The 16530-nt window shown below is 36.5% G+C and overlaps 3 protein-coding genes across 4 annotated transcripts in view; 2 read left to right on the top strand and 1 right to left on the bottom strand.

Moving 5' to 3' along the window:
- Window positions 1–16530, bottom strand: part of LOC134741942 (brahma-associated protein of 60 kDa) — a 389674-nt gene that overhangs the window by 201284 nt on the left and 171860 nt on the right. The gene's annotated exons all lie outside the window — the stretch shown is intronic.
- Window positions 720–12203, top strand: LOC134741922 (casein kinase II subunit beta-like). 2 transcript variants are annotated; one of them, XM_063674789.1, is made up of 7 exons: window positions 720–854; window positions 1108–1183; window positions 1269–1371; window positions 2298–2397; window positions 8566–8657; window positions 9752–9941; window positions 11497–12203. In XM_063674789.1, the coding sequence occupies exons 2-7, from the start codon at window positions 1112–1114 to the stop codon at window positions 11603–11605; spliced, it is 666 nt and encodes a 221-aa protein (XP_063530859.1). In that variant the 5' UTR covers window positions 720–854; window positions 1108–1111; the 3' UTR covers window positions 11606–12203. The 2 variants fall into 2 exon arrangements, with proteins under 2 accessions (XP_063530859.1, XP_063530860.1); XM_063674790.1 differs by lacking the exon at window positions 720–854 and adding an exon at window positions 867–914.
- On the top strand, window positions 14458–16396 carry LOC134742291 (endoplasmic reticulum chaperone BiP-like). Its single transcript, XM_063675341.1, has one exon. The coding sequence runs from the start codon at window positions 14513–14515 to the stop codon at window positions 16394–16396; it is 1884 nt and encodes a 627-aa protein (XP_063531411.1). The 5' UTR covers window positions 14458–14512.

Here is a 16530-nt window from a genome sequence, read left to right as displayed (position 1 = left end):
ACGGTTCATGGGATACAGCCTGGTGACAGACGGATAGACGGACGGACAGCGGAGTCTTAGTAATAGGGTCCAGTTTTTACCCTTTGGGTACGGAACCCTAATAAAACTACAATTTTGCGTTAGCCCCCTCTTAACGTCTTATTTTATCCTTGAATTTCTCGCGTTGTTAATTGCCGCGATAGTACGTGTCCGGCACTAGGTTCCGTCCGGCGTTAGGAGACTTTCCCCTACTGATTTATTGTAGGGTTACATGAATTAAATTAATTAATTAGCTGTTCCCCCAATTGATGTTTATCACACGTGCAAGTTGTCGTTACTGTACTTAAAATATTGCACTAAGTCGCGGCCTAAACTAGTTCGCAACGTGGCGTGGTATCTAGTGTGCTTGGCTTGGACAGACCATTCAGACCAACGAGTGTGAACGCGACCAGACCAACAAGTGTGAATGCGACCGATGGTAGCGTTGAAAGCGAACGCAGCCGACGCCTAAGAATGAGGGTAGACCGAGCGCGGTCTAAACAACTTTGACCAGTTACCCGTGAACAAGATACATGTAACTGCGTCAAAATATCGGGAATTCGAAAACAATACAAAAGGTAATCACAGTCCATATCCCGGTCATTATAAGTCTAGTAAACTATGCCATTTTGAAAATTTGCTAGAAAATATAGGGTAGTAGAATAATGCATTACTTTATTTTGGCATCAATGGTGTCAACGATTTTACTTTAGTGTCCTTCCAACTTTATCTGTGAACGATCATAGACAAAGCTGGATATCCGCATCACTAGTGAATGAATGAAATTGTCTTATTCTGAGGAGATCGTCAAGTGTGGCTAATCAAGGTACCAAAAGGTGAGGTTTCTCGACTTTAATTCCCTGTTTAACTCGTTATAAACCGCCAAATACGACCAAGTAAGTCCTGCCAGAAACACTGCGTTATAGATTAAACTTGAAATTAGCGTCAAATAGTGAACTATTTAACGCTAATTGTAAGTCATCGTTGTAATCTTAGGAATGCGAATTTGATGAAGTGTGGCCAGCCAGGCGTTGGTTTTGTATGCAAGAAACTGTGACAACCAAATTAGTGAATATTTGTGTGTTCCAGAAAAATGAGTAGCTCGGAGGAGGTATCATGGATTTCATGGTTTTGCGGGCTGCGGGGGAACGAATTCTTTTGCGAGGTGAGTAAATCGAACATGGAAAACCGAGTGCATCAATGCACAAAGATAATGATTAATGTCCTTCTTGATCGTTGTTCTATTTTAGGTGGACGAGGATTTTATTAATGATAAATTTAATCTGACGGGGCTGAACGAACAAGTGCCGCACTACAGACAAGCCCTGGACATGATCTTGGACCTTGAGCCTGGTAAGACCCTACTTTATTTTTGCCTACTTGCAGTCATTTTATTATTCAGTGTAATGCGATTTCAAAATGAGTTTTTGTATCAACTTGAAAAATGTACTAAAAATCATGAGCACACTGCAATTAGCGTTTTTTATTAATTTTCACTGTGTAATTTTCTTAGAAAATTATCATCATTACAGTGCGTGATATTGTTTTCATTTAATTTAGTGGGGCAGAATGCTCGAACAAATTATCGTTAATGTGGACACGCTGGACAAAACCACCAATTTTTTTCCAGGCACTTGTTAGGTCCATCAACTCCACCGTCGGCCATATTAAATTTTATGTCGGCCATTTTGAATTATAGTTAAAATATCTCGAGTTCTAAGTCACTTAGAATCACAAACTTGGTGTCTAAATATACATATTTGGGGTCAGGCAATTCAACTAGATAAGTATTTTACCGATATCTCAGTTACTAAATTACTTGAAAATACAAAATTGGTGTTTATTTATATATTTGGTTTGTGTTAAAAAACAAATTATTAACGTTATTAAGTATACGTTTATTACTTTTTATTATAGAGGCTATTTTATACATATATACTAAGTAATACACAATCTGCGGAAATTTCATGTGTCTACATATTACGGTTCTAGAGATATACCGATTGTTATGCGCGGGCATAGAAACGCCATAAAATTACGTTTCATGTATGAGAGCACTGTTTAATTTTTAATTAATTTTATTTTTATAAATGTACCTATCTTAAAGCAGCAATAGAAAAACAACGTTAGCTTGGTCTGACTCAAAAAATTTATGTTAAATTCATAAGTTTCATTACCTCAAGATTGGAGGTAAAGACTGAACTGTGGTTTTATTCACAACACTATTGACTAATGTCAAATGTAAGTTGATGCTGTTACATTGATGGTTGGTTCTACAGATGATGAATTGGATGATAATCCCAACCAGTCTGACCTCGTGGAGCAAGCTTCTGAGATACTGTATGGACTGATACACGCCCGCTACATATTGACCAACAGGTTAGTTATATACCTATTGCCCTAATTTTGTGTGTTGATTCCATCCATCAATCTCAATTTATAATGTTTAATAGGGTATTTGGCTACTAGTCAAATCAGTTTCTTTTTTCGAAATCTCAAATGGATTTTGCTACTATGGAATTTATATACATAATAGACATAGTATATACAAGTAGTTATAGACCTGTACCGCTGGCTATATTTTGACCCCTAGGTTATAAAAATATTAAAGTCAATTCTGTTTTCGCTTATGAATACTTTGTTAAGATGTAAATCTTACATTTTGTTTTGTGTCATATATATAATTTGCTTTTCTAGTAATTTGTTATTTTGTGGTAATTATTTTTTATTTTGAATTATCTTGGAGAAAAAAATATTCGAGAGAAAACATGTAACTGTGTTGCATTTAGGATAGTGTTTTTAGTGTGAAAACATAGTTTGTGTCAATTACGTCCACTGCAATCTGATACTATGTCATAATATTCTAAATGACACAAAAAAAAATTAGAGTTAAAAAAAATTACTTAGGTCGAATTTAATCGTTTAAATAGGTCCATTAAATGATTTTGTGTCTTATTAAGGCATAGCTTCATAAGATATTTGATGATTTTGTTGTAACAGGCTGTCACCGTTACAAAAAAATATTAAAGATATTAGAGTTTACATCTTATTAATTTGAAATGCGGGATAAATAAGATGTATGAATTTGTGACACTTGCATCCACTGCATAAACAAATATTACAAAAATATTATTTGCGTTCAAACGAAGCTAGCGGGCGGTCTGAATGGGCAACGGAGGCCGTGCAGGGTGGGGCCGCGGCGTGACCTTGCCGTACGCAACGCATGTTTACTTCGCCTGTGCGCCAAATTAACGCAACTTATTCAAAGAAGTTACGCAAACAACACAACAACAAGCAACAAGCAAGCAAAGAATGCGTCGAATTATGTTTTACCTATTTAAAACTCATAGATATTGTACAATGTCACCATTATGCAAAAGAACTGTAAGTACATGTTTGATTTGCGAGCGAGCTGGCAACATTGCGCAGGGAAATCTTAAAAATATCGCGTTTACGTGAACGCCACATACATTTGTGACAGTGATAGGGAAAAGGTACCAATAAAGTAAAATTTGGTTATTAATACCGTGACTTTCTTTCATTCTTTGATAAAAAAAAATTGCTATTTATGCATCATCTTTACGCACGTGTATCATACAATGTTTTACTATGCATTGTGCGAGTAAATAAAAAAACATGTCATGGCAAATAAGTTTAATTATTAAAAGGAGTGTTTTAAATCGACACGAGTTGCGAATTACCTATTCGCACGTGTATCGTACGTTTTACAGTACATATGGCCCTTTAAACTTTCGACATATGCACGGTAAGTGCACTTTTCCGCACTAGTGCAAGAAAGTAGCACCATATGTACGGTAAAAAAAATTGAAAACAAAAAGCACTTGTGCGGAAAAGCAGTACTTTCCGCACGATATGGCTCCGTAGGAAACGCACTTTTCGAGCACATGCATTGTAAAAAAGTATATAGGACTGTATCTCCTAAACCATGCGTCGTAGCGCAAAAATAATAAAATTTTCGTTCCCCTTTATGTAACCCAAAAGTAATACATGAAAAATACAATGAAAAAAAAGAAACAAAATCTTTATAGGGCTGTATTAGCTGTATCTCCTATATCGTGCATCGTAGCGCAAAAATAATCAAATTTTCGCTCCCCTTTAAGAAGCCCCTAATTAAGATTTAAAAACGCAAAAAAGAAAAAAAAGAGGAAATAATCTTTATAGGGCTGCATCTCCTAAACCGTGCATCGTAGCACAAAAATAATCAAATTTTCGTTCCCCTTAAGAAACCCTTAATTAAAACTTTAAAAAAAACCAGGAAAAAAACTTTATAGAGCTATTATAGCTATATATATATAGATATAATATCTCCTAAACCGTGCGTGGTGGCGCAAAAATAATAAAAAAAAAACCCCTTTAAGAAACCCGTAATTAATACTTTAAAAAAAAACCAGGAAAAAAAACTTTATAGAGCTGTATCTCCTAAACCGTGCGTGGTACCGCAAAAACAATAAAATTTTCGTTCCCCTTTATGCAACCCATAATTTATATTTAAAAAAAAACGCAAAATTAAAAAAAAAAAAACATTATAGGGCTGTATCTCTTAAACCATGCGTCGTAGCGCAAAAATAATTTAAAAAACCCCTTTAAGAAACCCGTAATTAATACTTAAAAAAAAAACAAAAAAAAACCAGGAAAAAAAACTTTATAGAGCTGTATCTCCTAAACCGTGCGTGGTACCGCAAAAACAATAAAATTTTCGTTCCCCTTTATGCAACCCATAATTTATATTTAAAAAAACGCAAAATTTAAAAAAAAATCTTTATAGGGCTGTATCTCCTAAACCATGCGTCGTAGCGCAAAAATAATAAAATTTTCGTTCCCCTTTATGAAGCCCCAAAATAATATACAAAAACACAAGAAAAAGAAAGAAAAAAATAATAACAAAAAACTTTATAGGGCTGTATCTCCTAAACCGTGCATCGTAGCGCAAAAATAATCAATATCCGTTCCCCTTTAAGAAGCCCCTAATTAAGATTTAAAAACGCAAAAAAGAAAGAGAAAAAAATCATTTTAGGGCTGTATCTCCTAAACCGTGCGTCGTAGCGCAAAAATAATAAAATTTTCGTTCCCTTTTATGAAACCCCAAAGTAATAACAAAAAACGCAATGACAAAAAAAAAGAAAAAAAAAAAAAACAAAAAAAAACTTTAGGGATGTATCTCCTAAACCGTGCATGGTAGCGAAAAATAATCAAATTTTCGTTCCCCTTAAGAAGCCCTTAATTAAGATTTAGAAACGTAAAAAAGAAAAAGAAAAAAATCTATATAGGGCTGTATCTCCTAAACCGTGCGTCGTAGCGCAAAAATAATCAACTTTTCGGTCCCCTTTATGAAACCCCAAAGTAATATACAAAAAACACAATGTAAAAAAGAAAAAAAGAAAAAAACAATAAAAAAAACTTTATAGGGCTGTATCTCCTAAACCGTGCGTCGTAGCGCAAAAATAATCAAATTTTCTTTCCTCTTTATTCAACCCTTAATTTATATTTAAAAAAAAACGCTTTCACTAAACTGCTGTAACTCGGAAACTTAGAATCCACAAAGGGGACTTTACTAAATTATGACACATATTAAAGCCTGACCAGTAATATATGATCATTGTCAAGAGGGCGCTGTTCATTCTCATGTATAGGGTGACAGTTCAGTATAGTATGAAAAAATATTGTATTTAATGAACATCATCATCAATGTAATTAATGTTGCTTGCCACGCTTAAACATAACAAAAATCACAATAAATTGCGTCTTAAAATAAACTTAAAAAGTCTACTAAAAATCGAAACAAAAGTAATTTTTAAGTCGCTGTTGTGACATTCTCAATCAAAAGGTAGGTACCACTTTGTCGTTTACCATAAAGACGAAATTTGATTATATCTTTATACAAATAACCTGTCAGAGAAAGTGGTACCTTTTGATTAGGAACGTCACAAATGTTGGTCAGTATGAGGAGTGCAGCCTACAGTTTATTTTTAATTATATTTATATACCTACTACGGTAAGATTGATAAGACAATGTAATTATGCCTCCGAATGAAATAAATACACTGTATCGCAAAACTAAGTGGCGAGACAGCTCATAATGCCATCTCTTGGTTGGTCTTAACAAGGGTAAAGGAGATAGTATTAAGATCTCAGTCGCCAGCTGATATTGCGGCAAGTATAATAAGCACCCCACCCGCGTAGGTACCCTTCCCCGTGCACGCCCTTCTTGCTCAATTGAGTTTTATTTTGCCAGATAGTAAAAAAACCGTGGATCAAAGTGACCCAAATTATGAATGATGTCTCAATGTGGTATTATAATATTGTAGACGTAAACTTAATAATATGAATTTTTTTTTGTGGCAGATACAGGGTGTTAATTAGAAAAATTTTTTTTTTAAATAAAAGCGGTGGATGAATTTGACACAGATTTGTTTGAATAACATATAACAATGTTCTGTAAAGTACAACACTTCACTTACCGACTCTAATATTTTTTTAGGCGTTTTAGGATCAATATTAGGTATTTATTAAATGCCATTATACCCGTGGATGAAAATGACACAAAATGCGTGTGTACGTCGGAAGCCACTTTGCCTTTACAGGGAAACAAAGAATTTCGTCTCGAATATTTTTTTTACAGAATGCTGATTGAAAAAAGAAATACCTAAATTTCTACCTAAGCAAATACCTAGGATGACACAAAATATTATTTTTAGGTTTAGTATATGGTCTGGAAACTATATATAAAAAATAAGCAACATTAATATTCTTATAACCTCAGAAGTTATTGGTACAGGTCTATTATAGACGCGCCACCGAGCGACCGCCTACCTATGATGCCACCCGGTCGGTGATAAGGACAAAGCATGGCACTATTTTCTCTTTCCTCTTATAGGAATCGCAATAAGACTATCTTTCTCTATCAAAGTGTGTCAGGCCCTTGAATTTATATGACACATTAGCATGTAACATTAGCATTAGACGAACTGCCGATAGGCCTCGAACAAGATGGAGCGACGACCTGGTGAAGGTCGCGGGAATTCGGTGGTTGCGAGCGGCACAGGATCGGTCGGAGTGGCGAGCCTTGGGGGAGGCCTATGTCCAGCAGTGGACGTCTATCGGCTGACTTGATGATGATGATTGATGATTAGCATGTGACGTCACAATCAAATTACCTACTCTTTATAGTTTTATACGGGTTTTAAATAGAATTTGTGTCTTAAAATAACTGCTGTCTACGGTTCAATATTAATCTTCTGGTGCTTTATTTAATGCATGGTGTAAAATAATTTATTATAAATACAGTCAAATACCCTATAATAAAATACTCAATGATTAGTGTTTATTGCGAGTTTGTATGCAGTTGCTACTTGCGTTTAGGCCAATGGGGCCTGGTTATACATTGATAGTTGATACTAATTAATGCGTAATTAGACTAATTAGATTATATTTAATGTAATTATAATTAATCAGAACACAAAAAAATATGTTTTCATCACACTCGCTCAGTAAATGTGGAATTGCATGCAGGCTTAGCGAGAACTAGAAATAGTTATTTGTTATACAAGGGTGCAAAGTTGTATTTTACCCGCGAGTGTGGAATTGAAACATGAGCAAGCGAAAGGATTCTATAGTTGAACCACGAGCGAAGCGAGTGGTTCTAAAATAGAATCCTGAGCGTAGCGAGTGTTTCAACACACGAGAAGTAAAATACATTTGCACCCGTGTGTAACACAAAACTTTTCCCCTCACTATAGCGAGGAAAGTGCAACATCCACAGGCGTTAGATCATCTTCATCACTGGAATCACTATTTTTTTTACGATATTATAACAGAAAACACTAGAAATTCTGATTTTTTCGTGAGTCGGTGAGAAGAACAATAAAAATTTCGTTGACAATGTTGACATTTCTGTTCTGACGTATGAAATGTCAACGATGCGTTTTGAAATTGCATCGACTCAACTTGTGCGTTCAGAATTATATTTAACATCATTATAAATAATCAAACGTTTTTTATGGAATTTTAAGGTTTATGACTTAAAATTATTAAATAAAGCTAAATTTGGTATTTTTTATTAGATTCTCAAACCATTTATTTAATGATAATTAATATCGAACGAACCATTATTATGAGCGTTTTACGTTTTGTTATCTGTCAAGCTACTTAAACACGCTCCATCCAAGGTCAAATTACTTTCCCCACTAGTGGATAAAATGCGTTTTTCCCCGCTTGTTTTAAAGGATAATAGACGGCTTTCCGAGCTAGTGAGGGGAAAAAGCGTTTTCCCTATGGAGTTATGAAGTTTCTACTATTATAATTAACAGATTTTTGTCTTTACACTTCATTTTTGTATCGCAAGTGTGATGAAAAACATTGTGTGTAACTCGGGGCGTAATAATATTGCAAAACGAGTCTATAAATTGCTCCGGCAAGCCGTCGCGATTTAACTATACAACAATATTTAACTAACGCCCCATGTTGCACAATATATATTTGTGTGGGAACCATGCAGATAATACGCATGTATTCATGTGTTGCCAACAGGGGTATTGGTCAGATGTTAGAAAAATACCAATCCGGGGACTTCGGACACTGTCCCAGAGTTTACTGTGAGACTCACCCTATGCTGCCACTTGGTAAGTAATAAGTATTATCATGTTTCTATGAATCTGAGAATTACAAAAAATGAGAAAATAAATAAGCATAATAAAAACAAAACCCTTATTTATACAAATAAATATATTTGATTGATTGATTTGATTGAACCCTGCATATATTAAAATTTTGTTTAAGATTAAATATAAAAACTTAGTTTAAGATAAAATAATTTGTATGCCCGAAAGGGTAAAACTGTTGATACTCATCAAAAAATGTACCTAGTTATACTTCTTGTACCTACACAGTTTACACAATAAATATTTCTGCATGATTTCTGAAAAAAAATATAAGCATACATGTAAAATCGTCAGAGCCAATTTATTTTATTTGTTTCATAAAATGGTTATCTCTACATTAGTCCAAATGAAATTTCGGGGTAGACAAATTGATCATTTGAACAAATTGAGCATTGAAATCTATTACAATGAATTGATATTCGATAAAAGATGTCAAACTACTCTTACCATCAGTAGGGCTAAGATGGTCGGTTTTTTATCACCTGTCATAACAAGTATCAGTGCAAAAGTGACATATGACATGACAAGTGATAAAAATGCGACCATGATCCCGCCACAGGTTCTTGAGCCAGTCTGCACGGCAGCGGGGCGATGAGCGATCAGATCACATCAATTTCTATCCAATAGTCACTGTCAATTTATGCCTTTATATTTACATAAAAACAAACGCTATTTCTCTACGCGGTAACTCTCTTCCAGACTTGAACGATTATATTCTGTATAGTCACAGAATAAGTAATAGTATTATCATACAGAACGGCCACGCACCGTCCCGCCCCGATTCGAATTACCTCGCCCGCGACAGCAGATTGACGGCCGTTTGCCGGCCGCTCAGTACTGTGTGGTGTTGTTTTTAAGCAACTTACTCACACAATGACGCATGACGCGTGTACAGACGTGCCGTTCACACATAGAAACGCAATTGATTTTCGATGTATAGCGTGTCCACCCTGGTACATAGTTTAATTTTTTGGTAAGTATTCCAACATTCCCGCACCCAAAACCCCGGGGTATATTTATCAATGTTTGGTTCTAAATGTAAACTTTGCGAGCAGGTCTGTCCGACGTGCCCGGCGAGGCCATGGTGAAGGTGTACTGCCCCAAGTGCATGGACGTGTACACGCCGAAGTCGTCGCGCCACCACCACACCGACGGCGCGTACTTCGGAACCGGCTTCCCGCACATGGTGTTCATGGTGCACCCCGAGTTCCGGCCCAAGAAGGCCACCGTGCAGTTCGTGCCGAGGTTAGCTAATATCTCTTACACACAGTCTTAATTTAGAGTCCATAAAGTCATCCACAAGGCTTAGCTTTCTAGTCATAGTCTTAGGACAAAATAGAAGCTCACACTTTATTACACATTTTTATTTAGTTTCAATGCGTATATATATGGCTTCAAACCTTGTAACTAAAATTTAAACCACTTCCCGGTATCTGATTCAGTTGAAATTTGGAGTACTGTCGTAATTCCGGTGACAATGCAATAATATGCTAACATCGAGGTGTTCTGATGATGCAGCCGGTAGGTAGCCAAAGGAACTCATCGATGGAAAAACACAAACACGTCAAGTTTAGGCTCATGAGAAAGGTCTCAAGAAGTACTCGATAGACATGCAAATGAGAAGAAGTACAGTCAGCAATAACAGTATCCCAAAAAAAAAATTTGACAGTTACTTGTTTTTAATTTTTAGTATATGAAATATGAACAATAAGTATTTCTTTTTTTTATAGCCCGTTTAAGTGTCCCACTGCTGGGCAAAGGCCTAGATTATTAAGTATTGCCTTAAAATATATTATTTAGGGCTGCCAATTACAAATGGACAATAATGTCTGACAAATGGCCACCGCTAGCTGCATGGCAGGTGTGAACTTTTTTCATTGCATTGCTCATCACATTTTCAAAACTTAAACTTTATATGAAATTATAGAACAGTTAACACTAATAATTCTTATAGGTCAATTAGTAAGCAAATGAAACGATCTTGAGCATAGAAATTTCGTAAAAAGGCTGGCTACTGGTGCCTTTACCCTATCTCAGCCGGTTGGTAAAGAAGTTACGTGGTGGTTTGGTGGTGGTTTAGGATACGGCAGGTTATTTTGGGGACTATAAAAAAAAATTCATTTATTTCGGACCACAGAAATCCATAACAGGTTAGTCGAACATGCAGGAACTTAAAACTATGTTAGATACAATTAATTATTACCACAGAATAAGTAATAGTTATTACTTAACTTACTAGATATATATCTACAACTACAATACATACTTAGCTAGGGAACGATGCAGGCTCGACCAGTGCTGCATATAGCGACTATCGAGCCTACCCGCTATCACACTCAGGATACTGTTGCTACTGTCAAGCACTCTGCGACGCGTCGAGGCGGCGCGCTTTCTTATTGTGGCAAAGAAACCGTCTACCTGCGCGTCCGCGAACATGCCTGACGCGCTGCAGAAGCGCGGCAGACGCAACAGCACCCTGAAGGCGTTGTTGAACTGTACCCGTAGGCAATAATTAATTTATGTTGTTGTTGTTATTAATTAGTTTATGTATTTTTACTTACTTAGCAAATTACAAATCAGCTTTATACTACCAAGCCTTCAACCAGTGCTTAGCTGACCGTGAAAACTTGTTACTAACCGTCTCAGTTCAACGGTAATAGGCCTATAGTAACTAACCTGAAGGCTGCGAAACGCACGCTCAGAGCGTCAGGAGCGTGCGCGGTCGACGTTGACGCCACAAATGAAGGCGATCGGTGATTGTGCACGCTCGTGACGGTCTATAATCTTGTTTCTGTTGCAGACTATACGGCTTCAAAATCCACCCGCTCGCCTACCAGAACCAGCAGCAAGCGGCGGCCAACATCAAAGCGCCGCTGCGGGGCCTCTCCTACAACAACGGTAAACGCTAGGGGCGCGCCGCTACAGTGTTGATTCAAATTATATCGTTTTCGTTTTCATCCCATCTCAGCGGCTCAAAAAAAGAATACTTTGAGCATTGAGCATTTACCCAATAAGATTAGTTAAGTTTCAAGTCGCCATAAGTATAGTCAGCAACAGACGTGCCTGAGCGGGCGATCACGAAGTGGTCAAAATGATCACAATATAACTTTGTATTGTTAAGAGAATAAGCACGTATGTCAATCTTTTTGGACACCCCGCTTTGTCATTTCTGCTGACTGCACTCTGGAATGGCACCCCAATATGGTAGTTTAATGTCTACGTAGGTGCTAAAATATTTGTACGGCATTGCGCAGTTATAGACAGCAGAATAACCAATGTCTGAATATTATAATGTTATGAATGTTTTAAGATGTTAATAGTTATTTCTTATACAAGGGTGCAAAGTTGTATTTTATCCGCGAGTGTTTCAACACACGAGAAGTAAACTGGCTCACTGTTAAAGCCCTTGTTTTAAATATCTGACACATACATTTTTATGGTTTTTATGCCTTACTAAAAAGTTTCAAAGCATTTGTAATAGATTCAAACTATGAACCCCTTTTTAACACCATTTAAAAAAAATTATCTCCATACAAATTTTCAACCCCTTTTTCACCACCTTAGGGGATGAATTTTCAAAAACACTGAAATTAGTTTTCTTGTTTTTTGATAATATATCTTTTACTTTACCCAAGGTTCCAATTCCTAGCTCAAAATAAAACTTGAACCCCATATAAACTTTCATCCCCTTTTAACCTCAAAATCGCATCTTATCTCTTGTACACTTTATAAATGCAACCGGTGTGCAAATTTTAACTTTCTATCTTTCGTAGTTTCGGCTCTGCGTTGATGAATCAGTCAGTGAGTCAGTCAGGACACTTGCATTTATATGTATAGATTGCAGAAGATAAATAGTGACATTCATCCACTTTGTTCTGTCAGTTAACAGTGTGCCCTAATGGTATACGTGGCTTTCCAGAGAAGAGAACGACCTTTTTATCAGAATTTCTATTGGAATTTCAGATGGAAAAATCCTTATTGCACACCGGTTTATTCAGTGATGTTAAAACTGTTTCGTATCATAACATAGTGATTTTATATTCTCTTTGCTAGCACACGTAAGTTTTTATTTTTTATATACGTTAAGCTCGCTCCAGACTACGCGGCGGAGGCGGCGAACGCGAGTGTGGAGTCGATTTCGCTGATTAGCGAACTATACTCCACACTCGCGTTTGCGGCTTCGCGCCGCGATTCGCGCACGAGTGTGGAGGGAGCTTAACGACTAGGATAATTGTTCTATTGTAGTCGCGTTGTGTTATGTTCCGTTGTATCAGTTCGGCTAATCAATAAATATTTTAACTGCAGATGGTTTTTTATTGCTAAATTTAACCACATATTCCTTCGCTGCCATTGTAAGCTAGTTGCTATACCTAAACCTGAGTGCCTATCGCGAAAATAGTAGATTGTGTCACAAGGGAGCAAAATGACAGTTGCTAAACGAAGCGAAGGATTCTATAATAGATTCCCGAGAGTAGCGAGGGATTCTAAAGTAGAATCCTGAGCGTAGTGAGGGATTCAAGTGTGCTTCGCCCGAGATGGAAATAATTTTGCTGCCATGTGACACATACTGCTTTACACATCACCTATGAGGTAATTATGATGTTAAAAAATATTATAAGCTAAAAAAATAACGTGCAAAAACTGGAAAAATAGTGTCCTAGAACAGAAAAGTGTTACTTTGATCCCTCCTAGCAGGGAAGAAAAGTGCCACTTTGATCCCGCCTAGCAGGGAAGAAAAATCCTTTTTTCGAATTGGTGATGTGAAAACTAAGTTTTCTTATCTAACTCTCTAACGCACTTGCATATTCGAGCGATAGAAAGGCAGATATAAAAATAATATATTTTTTTTCAGCAGATTCGAAAATTCCAAAATGATTGTAACGAGATGAAGCAGAGACTCCCGACGCTGAACCACAATCACTGCGCTGTACTATATAATTATTTTCCTAATTAAAACAGCATTCAGTAAACTCGTATAGCTAATAAGTACTGTAAATCCAAAGCAACGGTATGGAGAATTCCTTAGACTACACTAACGTATTTCGTGGATTACACTTCCCCACTTAATGTATGATATTGACGGATTAAAATAGTAACAACTGTACAACTTATTAAAATTACAAGTGATAATTTATTTAATTTACAGCATATATTATACCTTTAAACGAGTAATTCTTGTATATATCTATCTATCTATATATATTTCGGGGATCTCGGAAACAGCTCTAACGATTTCAATGAAATTTGCTATATGGGGGTTTTCGGGGGCGAAAAATCGTTCTAGCTAGGTCTTATCTCTGAGAAAACGCGCATTGTTGAGTTTTTATATGATTTCCGAGCAAAGCTCGGTCTCCCAGATATTTATATGTAACTAAGCAATCTAACTAATAGATATTACACCACAATTTTTTAATTACACAATAGATCGTGGTCCAATATCTCACAATGTCTTTGCCACGTCACCACTCACGAAGCACTTCGTCGACCAATCACAGCGCACCACGCGAAATACTAGCCCTCATATTAGCAGTTGCGAAATCTGAAAGCTCACAACCCTACAGAACTTCGCACGAATTTATTGAAAAAAAAAACCTATTAAAAACTCAGGTTAATTTTGAAGTGCCTCGAGATAGTGACAATGTTCATAAATTATCAAAATTAATGAATGTGAAAGTACTACAGTAAACCCACGTTGCTACTCGCAATTTCGCAAGCAATAATTCAGTGTAATTGCAAAGTGAAATAGACAAGACTATTTTTTATTTGTTAATCCCAAGTCAGTGAAAGACGTTATAAAGAAAACTGGACAATTGAATATGAAAAGCATTGTAATAATTATTTTAATCGCGGCAGCGTTTGCCAAAGAGGATAAGAAATATGGACCAGTCATCGGTATAGATCTGGGCACAACTTATTCATGTGTTGCCGTGTATACAAATGGTCATGTCCAAATTATACCCAATGAACAGGGCAATCGTATTACCCCATCTTATGTGGCGTTTAACAACGGAGAGAGATTAGTAGGCGATGCTGCTAAGAACCAAGCTACTAACAATCCGGAGAACACCGTTTTTGACGTCAAAAGACTCATTGGCAGGGACTGGAATGACCGTGGCTTGAAAGACAATATGAAATTCTTTCCATTCAAAGTTATAGAGAAGAATAATAAACCACATGTGTCAATTAACATCGGTGAAGGTGATAAAGTGTTTGCTCCTGAAGAGCTTTCCGCTATGGTGTTAAAGAAGATGAAAGACATTGCTGAAGAATATCTTGGTACAAATGTGACTGCTGCTGTAGTCACTGTGCCGGCTTACTTCAACGACGCTCAGCGACAGGCCACTAAAGACGCTGGCAAAATAGCTGGCTTGAATATCTTAAGGATCATTAATGAACCTACTGCAGCAGCTATCGCATACGGTCTCGACGTGAAAGAGGGAGAAAAAAATGTTTTAGTTTTTGATCTAGGAGGCGGAACCTTTGATGTGTCACTACTTACTATAGACAATGGAGTTTTTGAAGTAGTTTCTACAAATGGAGATACCCATTTAGGAGGAGAGGACTTTGATCAACGTGTTATGGAGTATTTTCTTAAGTTGTATAAAAAGAAAGGGAAAGATATAATGACAAATAGTCGCGCAGTTCAGAAACTGAGGCGAGAAGTCGAGAAAGCAAAGCGCGCTCTTTCTTCCAAGCAACAAGTGAAAATTGAGATCGAGTCGTTCTTCCAAGGCGAGGATTTCTCAGAAACCCTGACCAGAGCTAAGTTTGAAGAGCTAAATATGGATTTATTCAAATCAACTTTAAAACCAGTAATTAAAGTTTTAGAAGATGCTGAAATGAGCGTGAAAGATATCGACGAAATCGTTCTTGTGGGTGGGTCGACTAGGATTCCGAAAGTGCAGCAATTAGTGAAAGAGTATTTCAATAAAGAACCTTCTAGAGGTGTGAATCCCGATGAAGCAGTAGCATACGGTGCAGCAGTTCAAGCTAACATAATCAGTGGTGAAGATAATAAGGCAATGGTGATTTTAGACATCAACCCTTTAACATTGGGCATCGAAACTGTAGGAGGTGTCATGACTAAGCTCATTCCTCGAAACACCGTCATACCTACAAAGAAATCGCAAACATTTTCTACTACAAGCGATAATCAGGAAACTGTTACTATAAAAATCTACGAAGGAGAACGATCTATGACTAAAGATAATAATTTGCTTGGAAAGTTTGACCTATCAGGCATTACAGCAGCTCCAAGAGGCGAACCACAAATAGAAGTTACCTTTGAGTTAGACGTTAACGGTATTTTACATGTGTCAGCTGAGGATAAAGGAACCGGAGTTAAAGAGAAGATTATCATTACGAATGATCAGAACAGACTAAGTCCTAGTGATATTGAGAGTATGATTAAAGATGCCGAGAAGTTTGCTAATGATGACAGAAAGGTAAAAGAGAAAGTCGAGGCGAGAAACGAGCTTGAAAGTTATGTATTTTCTACAAAAAATAATATAATAAAGCTTAATATGAGTGATGTGGATAAAAAACAAGTTGAGGAAGTGCTTGATAATGCCGTGACGTGGCTTAATGATAATCAAGAAGTAGAAAAAGAGGATTACAAGAAACAAAAAGAGGCACTGGAAGTTATCATTCAGACAATAATAGATAAGTTTAAAGTTAATAACGAAAAGGATGAGTTGTAATTGTTAATTTCTATAAATTGAGCAATAAGCTGTAGTTATTCGGAACATTATTATATTATAACAAGGTATAAGTATGATGCTTACCTACAATTAATTGTACTTTTAATTCCAGTATTTTTTTTTGCGATTAATGA

The sequence above is a fragment of the Cydia strobilella genome, chromosome 6 (genome assembly GCF_947568885.1).
Source record: "Cydia strobilella chromosome 6, ilCydStro3.1, whole genome shotgun sequence".
NCBI lineage: Eukaryota > Metazoa > Arthropoda > Insecta > Lepidoptera > Tortricidae > Cydia > Cydia strobilella.
Note: the sequence above shows the minus strand (reverse complement) of the source record. Positions and strands in the feature narration are given on the sequence as shown.

Bases quoted from the DNA above. Each gene is read 5' to 3' on its own strand.
- LOC134742291 (XM_063675341.1), top strand. From the start codon at position 14,513: ATGAAAAGCATTGTAATAATTATTTTAATCGCGGCAGCGTTTGCCAAA.
- LOC134741922 (XM_063674789.1), top strand. From the start codon at position 1,112: ATGAGTAGCTCGGAGGAGGTATCATGGATTTCATGGTTTTGCGGGCTG. The intron at 1,184-1,268 runs GTGAGTAAATCG...GTTCTATTTTAG, and splicing joins GGAACGAATTCTTTTGCGAG to GTGGACGAGGATTTTATTAA. The intron at 8,658-9,751 runs GTAAGTAATAAG...CTTTGCGAGCAG, and splicing joins TCACCCTATGCTGCCACTTG to GTCTGTCCGACGTGCCCGGC.